The sequence below is a fragment of the Sander vitreus genome, chromosome 11 (assembly GCF_031162955.1).
Source record: "Sander vitreus isolate 19-12246 chromosome 11, sanVit1, whole genome shotgun sequence".
Lineage (NCBI taxonomy): Eukaryota > Metazoa > Chordata > Actinopteri > Perciformes > Percidae > Sander > Sander vitreus.
The window spans coordinates 30814707-30836392 of record NC_135865.1 but is presented as its reverse complement, the minus strand read 5'-3'; the positions used below and the strand labels follow the sequence as shown (position 1 = coordinate 30836392).

At 42.1% G+C, this 21686-nt stretch overlaps 1 protein-coding gene across 1 annotated transcript in view; it reads left to right on the top strand.

Moving 5' to 3' along the window:
• Positions 1-21686, top strand: part of LOC144525886 (titin-like) — a 263814-nt gene that overhangs the window by 56787 nt on the left and 185341 nt on the right. The window contains 31 exon segments of the mRNA XM_078262949.1: positions 219-785; positions 1013-1294; positions 1605-1883; positions 1982-2263; positions 2355-2633; positions 2724-3011; positions 3133-3411; positions 3513-3794; positions 4491-4769; positions 5117-5406; positions 5598-6123; positions 6210-6491; positions 6609-6884; positions 6982-7260; positions 7353-7631; positions 7721-8008; positions 8639-8917; positions 9141-9422; positions 10792-11070; positions 11743-12024; positions 12112-12390; positions 12492-12779; positions 12877-13155; positions 13247-13528; positions 13688-13966; positions 14487-14765; positions 15577-15855; positions 16265-16543; positions 17661-17939; positions 18512-18805; positions 20366-20644. Of these exon segments, the coding sequence (XP_078119075.1) occupies positions 219-785; positions 1013-1294; positions 1605-1883; positions 1982-2263; positions 2355-2633; positions 2724-3011; positions 3133-3411; positions 3513-3794; positions 4491-4769; positions 5117-5406; positions 5598-6123; positions 6210-6491; positions 6609-6884; positions 6982-7260; positions 7353-7631; positions 7721-8008; positions 8639-8917; positions 9141-9422; positions 10792-11070; positions 11743-12024; positions 12112-12390; positions 12492-12779; positions 12877-13155; positions 13247-13528; positions 13688-13966; positions 14487-14765; positions 15577-15855; positions 16265-16543; positions 17661-17939; positions 18512-18805; positions 20366-20644 (9255 nt within the window).

Here is a 21686-nt window from a genome sequence, read left to right as displayed (position 1 = left end):
AAGAGCAATGCATGTTTCCTTCTTATTCGCTGGTTGAGTTGGGAACTGTTGTTGGTGTCTTTTGTTGCTTTCTGGTCGAAACTTTGCGTTTTGTTTGCTTAATTGTGATCGTTCTTCAAGATTTCTTGCTGCTGCTGGTTTGTATTTGTCCAATTGGCCGGTGTTCGTAAATGAACGTGTTACCACTAATGTGTTTCTCTTTTTCTTAATTCTTATAGAGCATTGCCCCCCTGCCTTTATAACTAAACCTGAGCCTCAGACTGTGTATGTTGGAAAGAGGGCAATGATACAGTGTGTAATAACAGGATCTGCCCCACTGAATGTTGTCTGGCTCAAAGACAACCAGGCCTTGCCCAAAGTGTCGACACACTACCAAACATCATGTGAAAAGAATAAGTGCACTCTTGAGATAACCAAACTTGTGCCAGGTGATAAGGGGCTTTATATGTGCAAGGTGTCTAATAATGTTGGGACAACCGAGTGCAGCACGGAGCTGCGTGTTATTGATAAACCCAACTTTGTAAAGCCCCTGGGTCCAATCGCGGCTGTGGTTGGAGCTCCTCTGCACCTGGAGTGTCAGGTGGATGAGGACACTGGAGTTACTGTCACCTGGACCAGAGATGGTAGAAAAGTCCATCAGTCTCCAGACTGTAAACTGTCTTTTGAGGATAAGACAGTTACTCTTGATATCCTAAAGACCACACTGAAAGATTGTGGAAATTATGTGTGTATGGTGACAAATGAAGCTGGAAGTGAAAGCTGCTCCACCTCGGTCAAGGTCCAAGGTAAGAGATGTCTGTCTAGTTAATGTTCATGGCTACTGCAGAATGTGAAGCTGATGCAAATCTGCAGTACTGAAAATGAATGTAATTGTGTTCTGTGGTGTTCAATTTCGATGGTATAAGTGCAGCTTTAACTACTTAAATCTCTTCTCTTTCAATGCTGGGTTGTTATTCTTAAATTACTTCTTTTGACTTCATATTGGCTCTTTTTTAACCACACACCTCTCCAGAACCGCCAGTTTTTGTAAAGAGGCTGGAAGCCACCTCCATTTGGAAGCAAGGCAGCACTGCACGTCTGCAGTGTACCATCAAAGGATCCCCTGAACTTCACACATCCTGGTTCTTTAATAACATCGAGTTGCATGCTGGTGGCAGATATGATATCAGTCTGAAGAACGGTGTCACAACTCTTGAGATAAAGGATGTCATGTTGAGTGACAGTGGGAACTTTACCTGTGAGGTTCTCAATGAGTCTGGGTGTGAAAGCTGCAGCACTAAAGTATCAGTGAAAGGTGTGTAGACTTATTGTATGTGTCCACAGGCATGTTTTTTTGATGGCAGTAATTGTTGGATGCCCCTGATTTGCATAAAGTAACCTAGATTCAACTTTACGCAAATGAGAAGCAGGCAACATGAGGCCCTTTCTCTGGAAAGTCCCCGCAACACTACCAGAATGCATTGCACAGCTGATTACAGACACAGTGAATGGGAACGTGGAAATGACGCTGCCTGTAGACATGTACCTTAGAGGTCTTTTATTACAGAACAAAATTTACAGTCAGAATAAGAACCCATCTAACTGAACTATCTGTCCCTGTTTAGAACCACCGTCTTTCAGAAAGGAGTTACTCTCCTTAGAGGCAGTCAGAGGATCTGTAGCTGTATTGGAGTGTGAGATTTCAGGCTCTGCGCCATTCGAGGTGACCTGGAAAAAGAATAAGAAAAGCCTGTCAGCAGATAAGAAGTACAGAATAGTGTCGCAGGGGTCCCTGACCTCACTGGAGATCCGCTCATTTGAGAGCGCTGATGCTGGTGAATATGAATGTGTCGTATCAAACGAGGTTGGGTCAGTAACCTCAAAGTCATTGGCTAAACAGAGAGGTTGGTGACATAAGGACATACAGGACAAACTTTAATTATAATTACTGTACTCCTCTTGGCAGCTGTTTATATCGTTATCACTTACACTGTTATTTCAGAGCCACCAATGTTCTCAAAGAGGATTGAAAGTGCGACAGCGGTGTTGGGAAATACAGTGAAGCTACAGGGAACCCTTAAAGGATCAGCTCCAATCACTATCAAATGGATGAAAGACTCTAAGCTGCTAAGAGATGACGATCCAAATGTCAAAATGGCTTTTGAGAACAACATTGCTAGCATTTCCTTCTCATCTGTTGAAATAAAGCACGGTGGCAAGTATACTTGCCTTGCCGAAAACGAGGCGGGACAGCAGAAATGTGAAGCTGTCTTAACAATTCAAGGTTAGAACGGACACATTCCTATTTATCAGAAGTTTGTTTAAAAGTTCATATGTACAATGTTTTTAACTCTAAAACTCATGTTGGATTATAGAACCAGCTAGAATCTTAGAGAAAGCAGCATCCATCAGTGTGACTGCAGGAGATTCTGCCACATTGGAGTGCACAATTTCTGGAACCCCAGACCTCAAAGTGAAATGGTTTAAAGACGGCAAAGAGATGATCAGTGGCCGTAAATATAAGATGACTCTTAAGGACAGTGTTGCCTCCATGAAGATTCTTATGGCAGATAAAGGAGACACTTCAGAGTACAAGATGGAGGTGTCAAATAAAGTCGGAAAAGATGAGTGCACCTGCTCAGTCACTGTTATAGGTTAGTTTTAGCCAAGAATCCAACTTTAATAACACCCTAAAGATGTGTCCCTTGGTGACAGTTATATGTATGACATATTTCTTTACACAGATCGTGCAGTTCCACCATCCTTCACCAAAACTCTAAAGAAAGTGGACGGGAGTATTGGTAGCAATGTTACGTTGGAATGCAGAGTTGCTGGATCTCAGCCGATGGTTGTTTCTTGGTACAAAGACAATAAAGAAATCCACAGCAATGACAAATATAAGCTTGAATTCATTGACATTAAAGCCTCTCTGACGATAACCGGCCTGGAGCAAAGCGATGGTGGAGTTTATAAATGCCGGGCCTCTAATGATGCCGGAGAAAATGAGACCAGTGGTTCTTTGTCCATCAAAGGTCAGAAGAGTTGAATTACTTTGCCTTAAACCTGATATTAAACAGGCATTATGGCAGACATGTCATATGATCAGAAGTTGTTGATTGGCTTTAAAAATGCATGCTCTTTTTCTTCCCCAAGAACCGCCAGTCTTCACGGTGAAACCTGAATCCCAGGACACTTCACCAGGATCAAATGTTGTCATAAAATCAGCCTTTACAGGATCAGCTCCTCTGGTTGTTAAATGGTTCAGAGAGGAGAAAGAGATTGTCACTGGGGGGAGATGTGTTATAAAGAAAGATGCCACTTCAAGCTCTTTGGAGCTTCACTCTGTGAAACCCAGTGACTCTGCTAAGTACACATGCCAAGTATCCAATGATGTTGGGAAGATGGATTGCACCGCAACCCTCTTTGTGAAAGGTGCTGTTTCCTTCTTTGTTTCTTTCAAAAAAGCGATAGAGTGAACTGTTGTTTTCTTTACATAACGTCTTGTTTTTACCGAAATTGTTGTTAATTTACAGAAGCCCCAACATTTACAATGAAGCTCGAGCCTTCACAGCTGCTGAAAACTGGACAAACTCTGAAGTTGTCCTGCAAAGTGCAGGGCACTCCTGTTATTAGCATCACATGGTTTAAAAATGGCTCAGAAATCACTTCTGACAAAAGACACATGATGTCCTTCGACAGCTCTTTAGCAACTCTGGAGATAGAGAACTGCTCTGTAGACGATAGTGGAGATTATGTCTGTATAGCGTCCAGCGAGGCCGGCAGAGAACAGTGCAGCAGCTCAGTCACAGTGAAAGGTTAGTTCAGTTTAAGCAGTCTTCTTCTTAGACAGACTTGTCTGGTCCACATTGTTCTTTAACATGTTCAATGCTGCCTACGCTGTAGGCCTGTCAACGAATATTCAAAATTGTAAAAAGAAAACTTTCGCATATGAAAATGAATATGCGATTGTGAAAAAAAAGCAAGCGAGTCGGCGTGTTGGTGACATTTCTATCATGCGGCTGGCACCAAACCGGAAGAAAACAAACGTGAGTGTAACTAAAGAGAACCAGGAGTAAATTCGTGAATGTCTGTCCATAATGAGCGATGCCAATATCGTCGGACAAATTCAAGGAATGGCGAGAGACTCAGTGGTTTATAATTATTAATTTGGACACCCAGCTCCGTCCATGCCCTTTATTTTTCATGTGTGACTCGGTTTCATTTGTAAACCTAATCTAAAGGATTATGTTGATTGCTGACTCTAAATTGTGTTCCTGAGCTCTTCAAGAACCAAACTGTGTTTGGGTCGCTGCTCTGGAATTTGCTTCCCAGCATATTACCGCAAAACAATGCATTTCATTGGTGCATTGACTTGGAGATAACCATTGAGAGTGGAGAGTGTTTGTTTGAATGTTAAGGCTCTGAACAGCTAAATGAATTCTGTGGACCAGAACTTACTCCTCAGCCCTCTATTGCCTTTAAATAAAACATTTATTATCTTTGTTTTATAGAACCTCCTGTGTTTGTGAGGCCTTTCGAATCATCTGAGCTCGTAAAGGGATCCAACATTATCTTGAGAGGAACCGTTTCAGGTTCCCCTCCATTTGAAATATGTTGCTACCTCAATGATAAGCTGATCAGAAACGACAAAAGACATAAGATCAGTGTTGAAAATGACACAGTGACTCTTCAAATCTCAAACTGTGAGACTGGAGACGCTGGGACGTACCAGTGCACTGTTGCAAATGATGTTGGGGAGACATCTTGTTCTTGCCAGATTTCACTGAAAGGTTAGTCAAAGGACAGAGTCAAATGCTGCAGAAAGTTATCTGTCTACGTGTTGCCCAATTGCCTATGAATGAAGTTTTTATGCAAATTTCAGCAATTGCATTTTGGACCCATGCTGGCAGTGAACAATGTGTGATAACAAATGTAATCTAGGAACCATAATTTTTTTCTCTGAAATGGTTTTAGTCCTAAATAGTTTCATATTATTATAATTTGTGAGGTTATAAGGTTGCTGCACTTGTTCTTGTTATTTACAGCCAGTTGAATGTTAGATTTGCAATGTGGATCATCTGTGTTTGTGTGAATTCTCCTGTAGCCTACAGCCTGATCTGTGGTCTTCTCTCACTAGAATCACCATCATTTGTTGAGAAACTAGAGGACATAACCTGCATGGTGGGCTCTGATATCTCAATGAAGTGTGTGTTGTCTGGATCACTTCCCATGACTCTCTCCTGGATCAAGGATGATCAGGAGCTCGCAGAAGACGAGCATGTTAAGATGTCCTATGATTCCAAAAGTGCCGTGTTGTATTTGAAAAATGCTCGGTTATCACACGGCGGGAAATATGTCTGTCAGGCACAGAACAAAGCCGGGACTCAGAGATGTGCCGCTGTGCTCATAGTGACAGGTTTGTAGGATGTTTGTTACTTGTCTGAACTGTTGTTGCTTTCCTGTCAAGCTTGATGTTTTGTCTGTCGCATTAATACCTGTAAAGGTGGATTCGTGGTTGTACGTATAGTCTCTGCACAAAGCCGACACCTTGTCGGGATATATACTTGTGTGCTGGTGTGTCTCCGTCTTTCTAGCTTATCTCTTTAAGATAATAACAGCCGGTATGTGTTTCTCCAAAAGTTGAATCTGTCTCAACTTAATTACAGTATTAAAGGAAAAACTAAACAAAAAACGAATATGCGAATCCCAAAATTAAAAATGGAATACTTACCCAACAAACGGATATCAGAATAGTCAAACATTCTGATCCAGCCCTAGAATTTAAACTTGCAGTTTAAGGCATAATCACATTATACATGTTGTTGTGCATGTTATAATACAACTGTTGTCCACCAACAGAACCACCCTGCATTCTTGAAAAACCTGAATCCATGAACGTTTTGCCTGGCTCAAAGGTTACATTTAATGTTCGTGTCTCTGGCACACAACCGCTGACTATCAGATGGTTTAAAAACAAGACAGAGATTTTATCCAGTGCTGACTGCTCTGTTATTAAAGACAAAGACAACACGTCATGCTCACTGGAGCTTTTCTTTGCCAAAGCTTCCGATTCTGGAGAATATGTCTGTGAAATGCAGAATGATGTGGGCTCAACTTCTTGCCATGCAATGCTCTTTGTAAAAGGTTAATACTGGTTTATTTCCTTTATCAGTTTCTTTATTTTGTAGTGATCAAAATACTTGAGTAAATTCTGCATGCATTTCTTTCAGAACCTCCTTTTTTCACGGAAAAACCTGAAGGTGTATTAGTAGTAAGAGTGGGAGACAGTAATGTGTTTGAGTGCAAGGTTGCCGGTTCTCCAGAGATCTCTGTGCGTTGGTTCAGAGATGGAGCTGAGATTCACCAAAGTGTCAAACACAAGATGTTGTTTCTTAACTCTGTAGCCACATTAGAGATTTGTCAAGTTAGTGAAAATGACAGCGGGAAATATTTCTGTGAAGCCTGCAACGAAGCGGGCACAGAGAGTTGCACTGTTGAGCTAGAAGTGAAAGGTTGGTTTTCCTTTACATGTTTACATATTGTCAAAGTTTCAGTTGAGAGCAAATTAAATATGACATCACTGATACAAATGAAAGGTTACTTTAGTATGATTTGCTTTGTTATTTCAGAGCCTCCTTTGTTTGCCGAAGAGCCGACATCTATCGAGGTTGTAAAAGGTTCCACAGCAGTGTTTGCTTTCAAAGTTGCAGGAAGTGCTCCTTTTAAAGTCACATGGTTCAAAGATAAAAAGCAAATCAAATCCAGCCAAAAGCATATTATCGCTTTTAGCGAAAATGTGAGCTTGAAAATCCAGGACTGTAAAGAGGAAGACGTTGGTACTTATGAGTGTGTTGTAGCCAATGAGGTTGGAAGTTGTACTAGCTTTGGAGCGTTGTCTCTGAAAGGTTGGTTTTACTTATGACTGTACATCACACTGACATACAGTACGTTACAGCAGCGTACACTTTCTGGTTTTACAATGACATCTTTTCTTTGTATTAGTCCCTCCAATGTTTATTAAGAAGATAGAAAATATCTCCACTATTCTGGGAGATGTAGCGGTCTTTCGCTGCACCGTGGATGGCTCTCTGCCTCTCTGTGTACAATGGCAAAAAGACGAGAACTGTATCGCCGAGGATCCAAACATTGAGAGACGGTTTGACAACAAAGAGGCCACTCTGAGGATTCTTGCCTGTGAGGCGACTCACAGTGGGAAATACACTTGCCAGGTTGTAAATGATGCCGGGCAGGACAGATGCTTTGCCACGCTTAAAGTGCAAGGTAGCTCTGCTTCATGCTTGATTCTTCTGCATAACGTTATAGGGAGTTTTAAATGCAGTAACAAATGCTTATCTCGTTTTTTTGGTGTGTAGAACCGCCTATGATCCATGAAATGCCAGAGCTAATCAAAGTGACTTGTGGAGATCCGGTTAGTCTTGAGTGCAGAGTAGCTGGAAGTCCTCAGATCAGGGTAAGATGGACTAAAGAAGGCAAAGAGCTCCAGTCAAGCAGAAAACATCATCTCTACTTTGATAACAACCTCAGCAGTCTTAACATACAGTCGTCTCAGCTGGAAGACAGTGGAGAGTATCTGTTCGAAGCCAAAAACTCTTTTGGGACTTGCAGATGGAAAGTCATGCTTGTTGTTTTAGGTTTGTAAAATACTCTTCAACTCATTTTAGAACAAATTTTTTGTGTTTTATCTTTGATTCTAATGATCTTTTACTATCACTTTAAACAGAAGAAATCATTCCGCCGACATTCATTAGGAAATTAACAAACATTCAAGAAAGGATGGGTTCAGTGGTTACCTTGGAGTGCAAAGTGTCCGGCTCTCTTCCGATATCAGTTGAGTGGAGAAAAGGGAAAGAAAATATCACCAAGAGCTCCAAATATGAACTTCTATGCATTGGAAATACCGTGTCGCTGAAGTTCAAACTGAGCGAGGGCGCTGATACGGGAGAATATTCCTGTAAAGTTATCAACAAAGCAGGCAGCTGTGTGTGCAGTGGTGTTCTTACAGCTAAAGGTTAGCCTTCAAAGATTGAACTTTGAGTTTTTTTCTGACCGATAGCTAACCCTTGTTAACCGTTAACTGACAAGCAGGCAACGGAGTCCCAGGTCACCCGGAAAAGACGCTCTGAAGTACACATGATCCGTGGTAAAACCGCTCTGCTCCGGCCGTGTCATTTTTTCCTTCGGGGAGAACGGTGCCGTCCAAGTAGGCGTCGCGCACCGTTCGGAATTCCCGCCGAATGAAGGCGCATAAAGTTAAAATTATTTCAACTTTGAACTTTCAAGGTGCAACCAATTCTAGAAGCAATGATGACATTATGATATATCTGTGCTGGCTATGCGTCTCTGCTCTGCACCATACCTCACGGTTTTATCGCGGAACAGGTGTAGGGGGCTTCAGCGTCCACGGACAACTTGTACAGGTTGTGTAGCCACGATGTTGTGTGCATTGTCATGGAAACATGCAAACAATTTCTTGGAATTGCATAGCCTATTTTTGTTTTACACTGCAATAAAGTGTACGGTCAAGCTTCTTGTGTGTTAACGGTTAAACGGTCATTAACATTCCTAGGTGACATAATACATCTTTCAATTCAAAGGCTGTTAGTCATGTATGGTAATCATTTTCCTGTGTGGGTTTTAGTGCCACCAAGATTCGTAGCTGAGCCTGAATCTCAGGCGGTTGTTCCAAAGTCGACTGTGCTCTTCAGAAGTGTCTTTGAAGGAACACCTCCATTTACGGTGAAATGGTTCAAGGATGACATCGAACTCATCTCAGGGCCATCATGTACGATTAGACTGGAGAAATATTCTTCCTCTGTAGAGCTCTACTCGGTCGAGACTCTGCAGTGTGGGATTTATTCCTGCCAAGTTAGCAACGCAGCGGGCACAGCGCAAAGTGGGGCAGAGTTGTTGGTGAAAGGTTGGACTTTATCTTTTTTGTGTCCACCTTGATCATCATCACCGTTATCAAGTTAACTCCATATTCTTTCTCCATTTTCACAGCTTCTCTGTCTCCATTTTCTCCACCTGACCAACACACCATTTATTTTCAGAGTCATCGGTCACCATCCTCCATACGTAACACTGATGCAGGTGTTACTTTATGCTGACCATAGTAACTTATCTTTCTTTGACTTTTGCAGAGCCCCCTCAGTTTGTCCTGAAACTTCCTCCCACCACCTTTGTGAAGCAGTGCGAGGGACACCGTTTTGAATGCAAGGTCACCAGCTCACGCTCTCTGAAGATGTTCTGGTACAAAAATGACCAAAAGATAACCGATGGAGGCAACTATAAAGTAATGTTTGTTGACTCGACTGCGTACCTCCAGCTGCACACCACAAGGTTTGCAGATAATGGAGTCTACTCCTTTGAGGCTCATAACGATGCTGGCAGTGTGAGCTGCAGCACCATTCTCACAATCCAAGGTCAGCTATCGAACAGATATCTTTGCTACACAGTGTTTGTGGATTTCGTCACCTCTGAACTCGTATAGCATGAAAAAGAAGGAATGAAAATCTGTCTAAAAACTTCAGTATGGATCCCAACAGCCCCCGTCTTCTGTGTTTTTCTGTGTACCTGTCTTCCCCTATTTTTGGAATGACCTACAACATACCCTTTACCCTAAAGCAGGGGTAGGCAACCTGTTGCTCTTTACCCAATCTCCAGTGGCTTCCTGTGGCTTTTTAATTTTCATTTATTATTGTTGAAGTCCTAAAGTGATTCTTACATTCTGCGTTGAGGCTGCATAACATTTCAGTCAACTAAAATGTTCATCATAGTCTACGTAGGGTACATCTACAGCCCGGCGTTAGCAGCCTTGTGTTTCCTTAGACTAGCTCTGGATCCAAATCCAAATAAAGAAAAGTCTCGGGGGAAAATGGATCATTTAAAAGTGCATAGACAGATTAATTGGCTTTCACCACCAACGTTGCTTGTTTACCGTAATCTGCGGCGAGAAACAACAAAACAACAAACCTAATACAACAAAAGTAATATTGTACAACATTTCCAGAACAGGCACATTGTGTTTGATGAAAGTTTTCGGCTGGGGATGAGAGAAAGACAGCAATTTCAAAACTTCTGCAGAAAACAAAGCAAATGTTCTTTTCAGAATTGGCTCAAATCTCCAAACTCCACTACTGCTGGTTTTTGCTAGACCATGAACACATGGGAGAATCATTCATTAAAATATCAAAACACCTATTTTTAGACTTAAAAAACAAAACTGAGATAGTTCAGAAAATATATGCACCTCTCTGCAAAGACCGGCAAAGACATCACCAATGAGTGAATACTAATTTAGAATTATTAGTTATGTTTATGTGCCAATTCAGACTTAATAGACTGTGTTACCGTCATTATAAGGCTTCCTTTTTTTGCCCGAAAATGGCTCTTCTGTGGCCGGGTTGGATCAGTGGGTAGAGCAGGTACACATATACTTGGAGGTTTATGCCTCGACACAGAGGTCCAGGGTTCGAATCGGACCAACTATTTCCTGCATGTCTTCCCTCTCTCTCTCCCCTTTCTCACCTAGCTGTCCTGTCAATTTAAGGCGGAAAAGCCCAAAAAATAATCAAAAAATAAATGACATGTCTCTTCTGATAGTAAAGGTTGCCGACCCCTGTCCAGCACTCACGTTTTCCATATTAATTTCCCAGATTTTCCCTTCTCTCACTAATGATCTTTCTGTCAACATCTGGATGGACTCCTCTAGCATGGACTGAACTTAAGCATGACCCTCAACAAGAATTGCTGTCCCATGGAACTGACCGATATCTCTGATATATTTTCCAGAGTCCCCATCCTTTATTAAGTCACCAAGTCCAGTAGAGGGTGTTATCGGGAAAGACGCCAGCCTACACTGTGAGGTGTACGGCACTCCACCTTTCCAGGTTAACTGGTACAAAGACAAAAGGCCACTGAAGGACAGCAGGAAATATAAGCTAGTCAGTGTGGCCAGCTCTGCCACACTTCACGTTTTGAAACTGGAGCAAGACGATGCTGGTCTTTATGAGTGCAGAGTGTCAAACAATGTAGATAGTGCAACCTGTCGCACTACCATTAGCCTGAAAGGTTAGTACAGAGTCAACCTGTTCTCAATCCCAACTTGTCAAATACTGAAGGTCAGTGGCCCTCAGTATCAGAAACTGACGCGAAATTACCCCTTTAGCTCCCCACTGAAAATAAAAAAAAACACTGGACTTTTACCCAGGAGACGGGGGTTAATGTCCCTTTCTTGTCCCCTGTGTCGCTTAAACATACATTTTGTACCCCCACCCATGATCTTTTTCCAAATGTAACTTAGTGGTTTTATGTTGAAAAATGATGCCAAGAGTCCCAACCCAGAGCCTCAAAAATGTACACAAAGGGGCCAACCCAGAGCATTACAAAGTGACACAAATGGGCCTTCCTATAGTGTTAAAAAGTGACACAAATGGGCCATCATATAGTGTTAAAAAGTGACACAAAGGGGCTGACTTAGAACGTTGAAAAATGATGCAAGGGGCCGACCCAGTGTTAAAAACATTACACAAAGGGGCCGACCCAGAGTGCAAAAGAGTGACTGACCCAAAGCATTAAAAAGTGACACAAATAGGCCATCCCAGAGCATTAAAAAGTGACGCCAATGGGTCCTGACCAATCATGTTTGACGAGTTGGGACGGAGAATGAGTTGGCCATTTCCCAAAAGCCTAATCTCTATGCGACTACCTCTCCTCACCTATGATCTTTCCTTCGCTATTCAGAACAACCAGCATTTGTCAAGAAATTGGCCGACCAGTCTGTGACAGTCGGCCAGCAGCTGACGCTGACAACTACAGTGAAAGGCTCTGAGCCTTTGACTGTGTCCTGGGTTCAGGACAAGGATCACATTCTCAGAGACGGTGATAATAGGAAGATCACCTTTGAGAATAACGTGGCCACCCTTGTAGTTCCCAAAGCTGACTCGACTACAGCTGGAAAATACACATGCCAGCTGAGGAACGACTCTGGAGTTGTGGAGTCTGTCTCCCAAGTGACCGTTCTAGGTTTGTAGAACTCCAGACTTCGTTATGTTTTTTCCAGTGACAGTGTACACATTCGTTTAGCTTAACATCTTCTTCCCTAATTTCTAGAACCCGCTGTTATTGTGGATAGCCCAGAGTCCTTGAGCGTGAAGTCAGGAGAGAATACAGCTCTTGAAGTCACAGTATCTGGCTCACCAGAACTGAAAACTAAGTGGTTTAAGGATAACAAAGAGCTCTCTGCCGGTGCCAAGTATCAGATGTCCTTCACAAAGAAGATTGCTGCCTTGAAGATTCGCTCTGCTGATAAAGCAGCCGCTGGAGAATACAAGCTAGAGGTTAAAAACCATGTCGGTACATCCTCTTGCAAAATTAAGCTCTCCGTCTCAGGTTGGTGGCCACTTCACAAACTTTCTTATCGTCTTATGATACCTTTTTCCTTGGCAGTTAGCTTTGAAATGCTTCATATCGTGTTGTTTTTTTAACAATAGATAAGTTGATTCCACCGAGTTTCATACGGAAGTTGAGAGACACCCACCTTGTTGTGGGTAAGCCTGGTGAGATGGAGTGTAAGGTCGCTGGTTCTGCTCCTTTAACAACTTCCTGGTTCCACGACGGTCAAGAAATCAAGAGTGGGCCAAACTATGATATTAGCTGCACTGATAATAACTGCAAGCTGATAGTTCCAACAATCAAAATGTCAGATTCTGGTAAATACACATGTAAAGCTGTAAATGCTGCAGGAGCCAGCGAGACAAGTGCTTCGATGAACGTGACAGGTCAGTAGCCGTGAACAGAACATCTCAAGGATGTTTTCGTCAGTGCCGATCATGGCTCATTTCAGAAAGTTAATGATCTTTTTTTATTTGAACCCAGAACCTCCATCTTTTGTGGAAAAACCTGAAGCGAAGGAAACATTGCCCGGCAAAAACGTGTCTTTCTCATCTAAAGTGAAAGGCAGTGCCCCCCTGAAAGTCAAATGGTTCAGGGGAGCCAAGGAAATGCAGCATGGAAGAGGCTGCGAGATCACACTGAAAAACGATGTTGCCACTTTGGTGCTTCACAAAGTCGAAAAGTCCCACGCAGGAGAGTACACCTGCCAGATCATTAATGATGGAGGGAAGGATAGCTGCCAAGTTAACCTGTTTGTGAAAGGTTTGTTAGCATGATTGATATCTTTTTTTAACCATCTGTGCACTTCTAAAAGTGAGTTTGATGTAACTGATCATGGGATTGCCTCTCTCAGAACCAGTCCACTTTGTGAAGAAGCTGAAGGACATTTCCTCTGAAAAGGGGAAACCTCTGAGGCTTGAGGTCACATTCGCTGGAACCCCCAGGGTAAATGTGACCTGGAAGAAGGACGGTAACCTCATCTGGGCTTCATATCAGTACAATGTGATCACCACGGACACCTCCTGCATCCTTGAGGTTCTTAACTCTGACAGGATGGAGGCAGCTGGTAGATACTCTTGTGAAGTAGACAACGGAGTCGGAAGTGACAAGTGTGATGCACAAGTCTCAATTCTAGGTAAACCTAGTAACGTACATGTTTTGTGCTTAGTTTAATAGTTTCATTAGTAATCATTCATGATCATTAATTCATTTATCCAGTCATTCAGTCTTTCATTTGTTCATCAACTCAACATCTATAGTTATACTAAACCATCATCATCATCTTTCACTTTAGAACGACCATACTTTGTTGAAAAGATGGAGCCAGTGGAGGTAACTGTGGGCGATGCCGTTACCCTGAAATGCCGTATTTCAGGAACTCCTGACATCTCCGTAGGTTGGTTTAAAGCTGACGGGAAGCTGCGCAAGTCCACCACTTGCTCAATGGACTTCGCAAACGGTGTTGCCACTTTGAAACTGACCAAAACAACTAAGTTTGATCACGGCGAATATGTCTGCATGGCAGAGAACCGGGTTGGTTCAGCTTCTGCCAGCTGTAATGTGACGGTGAAAGGTGATGCTTGTTTCCCATACTTCTTTTCTTTTGTTAGTGAATCCTGCTGTGATTGTCCGTTGGGTTGTTCAATGACGATAAGACTAGGGCCGCTCCCTCTGAGATGATTAGTTGACTTTTCGTTTATGATTTCTCATGCTGAATGATTTATTTCCAAACAACTTTGAGCATATCTCTGCTAAACATTTCATGTCATGCTTTTGCGTTATTCTTTTTGGATAAACTCAGTTTTACAATCTGTCGATTAAATCAACCAATCGCTTAGCTGACAATGAGTGTTGGTAAGCTAAGAATTTCTTTAGTCAAGGACAGCCCTAGATGAGACTTAAAAAAATCACAGTTACAAATCTTCAAGTTTTGTAACCTTAAAGACTGATCAGCTTTTTGTTCAATAGTTCTCTCACTATTTTTGACACAAGTCATTTTTCATCCGTAATAGAAGAGTTTCCTCTTACGTAGAGGCAAATGCATGGCAAAATAACGATGGTCACATTTCTAACTTCGGCATTGCTTCTCTCAGAACCTGTGCGCTTTATCAAGAAGCTGGAGGACACTACTTTCATTGTGGGTCAGCCACTGAAACTAGTCTGCTCGTACACTGGAAGCCAGAGGGTCCATGTCACGTGGAAAAAGGATGGCAACCTGATTTGGGCTTCTTATCAGTATAATGTTAGAACTACTGATGCGACCTGCATTCTGGACGTCCTCAACAGCGACAGGCCTGAGGCAGCTGGAACGTACACTTGTGAAATTGACAACGGAGTTGGAAGGGATGTCTGCCATGCTCGTGTCAGCCTAGGTAACGTCACAAACTCTTAACACACCATCTGCTTTCAATTCATCTACTAACTGTGTCAACAACAGAGGCCTTCTTTTGCTGTCTGAAAGAACACAGTAGGTTGTGGTAGTCATGTAGACAAAAGAAATTATCTCAATTAGTTTATGGTGCTTTCACACCTGTAATTTCAGTAGTTTGGTGCAATACGAGGCTGAGTTTTTGCATTTTTCATTTAGTTGGGTTTGCATTCACACACTTTGTAAACACACACACCAAACATTGTAAACAAATGTCATAAGCTGGGAACGGTCGCTGGTCTGTTGGACAGACAGTCTGTGGTTTTCTGTTTTTGTGTTAGTGTTTGCAATATTTTAGAAGGAGAACAATGTGAGCATTTGACAGACAGCGAGTGAAGGAGAGTGCGGCCCTGATGAGAGAGAGATGTGTTGTCACACAGACGACCAGCGATGTGTGCTCACATTAACTTCTAGATCTGGAAGTTATCATCCCTTGAATCATATAGAAGTCTGTACAACAGTTGGTTCACTTCCTGCATTTCACCTGAGAAAAAACGGACTTCTCGGCCACAGCCCCTTTAGCCCCTTTTGAGTGCCCCAGGGTTCAATTGCATTTCATTGTTTTGCAGATTATACTCAGATCTATCTCTCTATAAATCCCACTATCCTCTCTGATCTGTCCTTTTTGGGACTTCGAAGCAAATTGGTCCAGGATTTCGTTAAAACTAACCAAACTGTGGACTACTACATGCACGCTAGCATAGCATAACATAATGTAGGCTTGATGCAACTAACCCAACCAATACTCCTCTCAGAACCGCCCCGTTTCGTGAAAAAGCTGGAAGACACGTATTTCAGGCTCGGTGAACCCTTGACCCTCAAGAGCATGTACGCTGGAAGCCAGAAAATGTGCGTGACCTGGAAGAAGGATGGAAAACTAATCTGGGCATCGTACAAGTACAACGTCAAGACCACCAATGACACCTGCATCCTTGAAGTCCTCAACAGCGACCGAGAAGAGGCCGTCGGAAAATACACATGTGAAATTTCTAATGCTGGAGGAAGCGATATCTGTCACGCTAATGTCAAACTAGGTAAAACACCTCACCTGTTTAATTTGACAACTCATGACCATCATTTTTTTTGTGTTAATAATCAATTTCAATAGAGTTGCAAGGATTAATCGGTTAGTTGTCAACTATTAAATCAATCGCCTTTGTGACAGTAAACTGAATATCGTTGAGTTGTGGACAAAACAATACATTTGAGGATGTAATCTTGAACTGATCCACATTTTATAGCCCAAACAACTAATTGATTAATCCAGACAATATTCTGCAGATTAATCGACTGTAAAAATAATCATTCGTTGCAGCTCAAAATTTGTAATTTTTAAATCATAAATTCTATCCAATCCCCTGCAGACCAATCCTTTCATATTAACATATTTTAGTTGCTGTAACATATTAAACAGGCCACTAACACCACCATTGCTTCCTGCAGAACCTGTGAGCTTTATTAAAGAGCTGGAAGACACCACTTTCAGACTCGGCCGGCCCCTGTCGCTGTACTGCGCCTACAGTGCCAGCCCCAGGGTCCATGTGAGCTGGAGAAAGGATGGCAAACCGATCTGGGCCTCCTACAAGTACAATGTCAAGACCACAGATAATTCCTGTGTTCTAGAGGTTCTAAACAGCGACCGCTTAGAAGCAGCAGGGAGATACTCCTGCGAAATTTCTAACTCTGAGAACACGGCAGTCTGCCACGCACAGGTCAAACTAGGTAAAATATTTAACATGATGGCTCATAGTGAGGGCTCATTTGTTTCAGTTTTTATGTTTTCAAAAAAATACGTCAATATATATCGGTATTGAGAATGCATCTAATAAGAAAGGCAATCCATGATTTGTCCCCAGGCTTGCATCCGGAGTCTTTAAGATAAATGGAAGTTTTGAGTGTTGATAATCTGGGCTGCAAAATGTGCAATGAATCGTTTGTTCTCTTTGCTTGAGATTTATGTTTTTTGTCTCTCACTTTTTGGACCCTAACAAATAGAGTTAATCAAACAGTCATCATGTTTTCAGAAAGACATTGTACCACTGAGGCTAGTAGGAGTGGGAATCACCAGAGGCCCTTCGATATGATATTATCACGATACTTATGTCACAATACGATATTATTGCGATATTTTGAAATGTATTATCTTTTTTCCAACTTCAAATTATGTTTCCAAAGGAAAACTTTGTCAACATCTCTTTTATCTAAAAGGATAAACCATCTAGTAGACTGAAAACGCTAATTCATTTTATTATTCTAGTACCGAAAGTTCTATTTGTCACACACAAACAAAGGATCGATACTATGGAAATGAAAAAAGGCAAATTTGAAAAGATTTTATTGAGCTATTTACATCAGACAAATCGGACGTTTTGCCCTGCCACTTTACAAATGTTTGTAAAACCAACAGACAGATGTAAAGACTAACCAATAGCATTGATTAATGAAAGATATTTTAAATTACGAAATACTGGGATACAAGGTTTCTGCCCGACAGCAATGATTTGCTGCACAAAACAGTTAGTTTACCAAATTGAGATGGAGAGACTGAACTCCAGCTTAATTTATTTATTTGGTGTATGCTCTTCACTTTTCCCTAAATGTTTGGAGCTGGACAGATGTGCCCAGTTTGCAGTAAACCGCAGTGGTTGTTAATTTCGCAGCATCGAAACATAAAAATCTGGTTGTAATAAATTTTTATTTCTATTTTGAAAATCGTTAAAAACTGAAACAATGAGCCTTATTTATAAATTCACTGATCACTTGCTAACTCTATTTCGCATAATCTCGCTCATCTTTTTCAATAATTGACCGGCACTAACAGCTAACTTGCCTTTTTTAGAACCTGTGCGGTTTGTGAAAAAGCTGAAGGATATGACCTTTAGGGTTGGCCAGCCTCTGAAGCTTCAGGTCACGTACACGGGCAGCCAGCACGTGCACGTGAGCTGGACAAAAGACGGCAAACCAATTTGGGCTTCCTACAAGTACAACGTCAAGACTACCGACAACTGCTGTGCCTTGGAGGTTCTCAACAGCGACAGAGAAGAAGCTGCTGGGAAATATTCCTGTGAAATATCCAATGCTAGCAGCTCTGCTATCTGTCACACTCATGTCAGACTAGGTAACATTCCTCTAACCATAGACTGTGAAAATAATGGACGTAGCATCCATGATGTTCCCCATTTTGGAGTCTCGTGTTTGGCGTTACGGGCGTTTTTTTGCTAACGGATGTGACGTTTTTGACGAGAGGGACAGCTGGGGAGGATGACGCGGCCAAGCCAGTGTTGTTTTTGGTTTTATGGCGCTGCGCTAAGCTAAAAGCTAAAAAGGGAAAGTTGCTGATTTTTAACCCTTCTGAAGCGAGTCATCCAGCTGAGATTTACCGGCAGGTAAACACAGACCTCCGGGTACTGGAGACATTCATCTGTAGCTAGCTTGCTTGGAACAAGTGAGAAGTAGGCTCATTTTCTCATCGACTTCTATAGAAACAGACTTTTTTTTGGAGCCAGTGGAGTCGCCCCCTGGTGGAAGTTAGACAGAATGCAGCTTTAAGTAGCTTCAGCATTGGCTTCACTTTTTAAACCCGTAAGCTTTGTCCAATATTTTCACAGTCTGTGCCTCTAACATACTCACTTACTGTTTTATGAGCAGTTCATGCTACATGACATAACTAACGCCTGTTGCTTCTCTCAGAACCTGTGCGCTTTGTGAAAAAGCTTGAGGACACATCATACCGTCTGGGCGATCCATTGAGTCTGGCGTGCACGTACACTGGCAGTCAGCGAGTGCACGTAAGCTGGACGAAAGACGGCAAGCCAATCTGGGCATCATACAAATACAACGTCAAGATTACAGATTCCTCGTGCGTTTTGGACGTCCTCAATAGCGACAGAGACGAAGCAGCCGGGCTCTATTGCTGTCACATTTCTAACGCCGAAGGATCTGCTGTCTGTGACGCTTATGTCAGTTGTAAAACCTCTAAGAAAGGTATAACCATCAACCTTACATCTCAATCACTAACAGAACATTCATCTTTTGCTAAAACATAGCCAAAGAAAGCAGACTCTCATCTTACTCCTGAACTAGCTTCTGTTCAGCTGGTTTTGAATCTACAGTTTTGAAATGGGCATCTTCCATCTACCCTTCTGAAAAGCTGAAACTGAGCTGAGTTTTTGCAGTAAACATTTTCTTAAAACCCTAACCAGGAGTGCAAAATGAGGATAATAAATGAGGACGCTAACTGTCAGTTTATTAGGGGCACACAGATGTTTGATATTTTCCATTTTTGCTCTTTCATTATGGCGTTTTGTTGCGGTGAGCAAGCTTAGTTTTAAGTTTCCGTTGACACTCATTAAAGCCTTAATAATCTGTGTCCTTATGACATTTCGCTGTATCAGCCAACGAATAATATTCGTAGAATTTATGAAATCTGTGGACTGTGTGATGTTAATTGGCGAGACTGCATATGTATATACATGCAACCCCGCTACTATTTAGCGTATATTATTTAATATTATGGGGAGTAGTTAGAGTTGTTAGTGCCCTAGTGTCCAGATATATTCATCTTGGTGTGAAGTCCAAACAGTCACACATTTTGGGCTGCATGTAGAAGTCCCACAGGAACGGTACTGTGTTGAATATTTAGTGTATAATATTTAATATTTTGGGGAGTATTGGAATTGTTAGTGCCTTAGTGTCCAGACATATTTATCTTGGTGTGAATTCCACAGATACAGTCCAAACGGTCACACATTTTGGGCTGCATGTAGACGTTCCACAGGAACGGTATTCGGCGGTATTCAAATTGACATCTTGCAGACCCTTGAAGTTGAGTTAAATAAATGGGTAAATCCAGTGAGCATCAAGAAATAATCTAAGGCACTCGTCTTTAGAAAAAAAGGTAATATGCCTGTATTACGTTTGAAACATTCTGACTAGAATAATATTAATAAAACATCACGTCAACGCGTTTCGGCGACCAGCCTTCTTCAGGGAGCTACAGGAATGGTATGAGGTGATGCACCAGGTGTTAACAAATCACCAGGTTACTTATGTTTTGGCAATCTGTCTTTTAGTCTGCGTTGAGATCTTCCAATATCAAAGATAAATGGGTTCAGGGGGGTTTTAGGTGGACTTGGCCAGGAAAATGTCGACCATGACTTGTCACTGGTTCGCGTCCGGCCTCTTTAATGATAAATGGACATTTTGAGTCTTGAGAAACTGGGATGTGAATGGAAAGTGGCTGGTAGCTTAATGTGGAAGGAAGCATTTCTTGTCTTTACTTGAGACCCTGACAAATAGATTAAATAAAACAGTCATGTTTTCAGAAAGACGAATGGAAGAAACACCCTGAGTTACACGTTTTACGGCTGAGACTAGAGGAACACAAGCTAGCCTGGGAGTACGCTGGGACTCCGACTCTCTGTACTTCACTTCACATTAAATAAAGCCTAATTTAATTTCAACTGTTAACTATAATTAATTCATCTTTGCTTCTAATTGCTTACCATCACCTTTGCATTTAACAACCATCACTGCTTCTCACAGAACCTGCTCGCTTCATCAGAAAGCTGGAAAACTCCACATTCATTGTCGGCGCGCCGCTGACACTTAGAGTTGCGTTCACCGGTAGCCAGAGAGTGAATGTGACCTGGAAGAAAGACGGGAGACTGATCTGGGCCTCTTATCAGTACAATGTCAAGACGACGGACTGCAGCTGCGTGCTGGAAGTCCTCAACAGTGACCGAGAAGAAGCTCGGGGAAGATACACTTGTGAAATTTCCAACGCTGAAGGCTCCGATATCTGCCATGCTTATGTCAAACTAGGTAACACTAACCAACAACACAGCTTGTAGTTCTCTTTACTTCATGCATGAACTGTGTAATTGCTACGGTTAACTGTCATTGCCACTCACATCACTTAGTCTTTCCAACGTCTGTAACTTTTCTTGCCTTCATGTACGGTTAAATCTCGCTTCATTCACAAAAACCTCCAGTGTTTCCCCTAGGTCCCCTTTAGCCTCGCATAAATACCACCGCACCAAATTCCGTTCTCAACTTAAACACTTTATTTCAAAGTAAACTTTATTGTTCTTATAACTTCTGACAAGCAACAAGTAATCCATAACTAGAACAAACCTGCAATAAAAATATTATCCAAAATAAAAGAAAGCAATTCAACTTGTAGAGAGTTGCATTATTCTGTTAGCCTGCGTTAGTAAACGCACTCTAGAGGCAGCAGATGTAATCTGCAGCCAGGATCATCTAGCAATTCTCCGTTGGCTTGTGAGCTGGAAAAACCAAACTCTGGTCAGGCCAATCACATCGTGTATACAGTCAGTGGGCGGGGCTTAACATAATGACGGCAGAGTTGCGACGGTTGTGTGTGAATTCCCTGCTACTTGAAAACAAAGAAGATGGCTGCTGCTGCTGGCGAACAGCGGTCTTTGGAATCAGCTTTGGCCACGTCTCTGGAAGACTTGGAGTTCAGCTTTTCTTTGAGAAAAGAACAAAGAACGGCCCTGAAGTCATTCTTAAAAAAGGAAGATGTGTTCAGAGTTTAAAGTTTAATCTATCAGCTAGCGTTGCTCTGATTGGTTGTAGCGCTATCCTATTGCGTGCAGAGGGAATTTAAAAGACAACCGTTTATCCCGCCCCTCGGATTGAGCCCAGCCAATGGGGAGTTCCCAGACCCAACATCTGGATGTGGGTCAGACCCAGACCAACATCTGGATGTGGGTCAGACCCAGACCAACATCTGGATGTGGGTCTGGCTGGTCAGGCTATTATTCTGCAGTTAAAATACCAAAGGCAGTTTTAGTTTTTCATTGTGCAGTCTGATTCCTGTATGCACAAATGATTTGCGTTA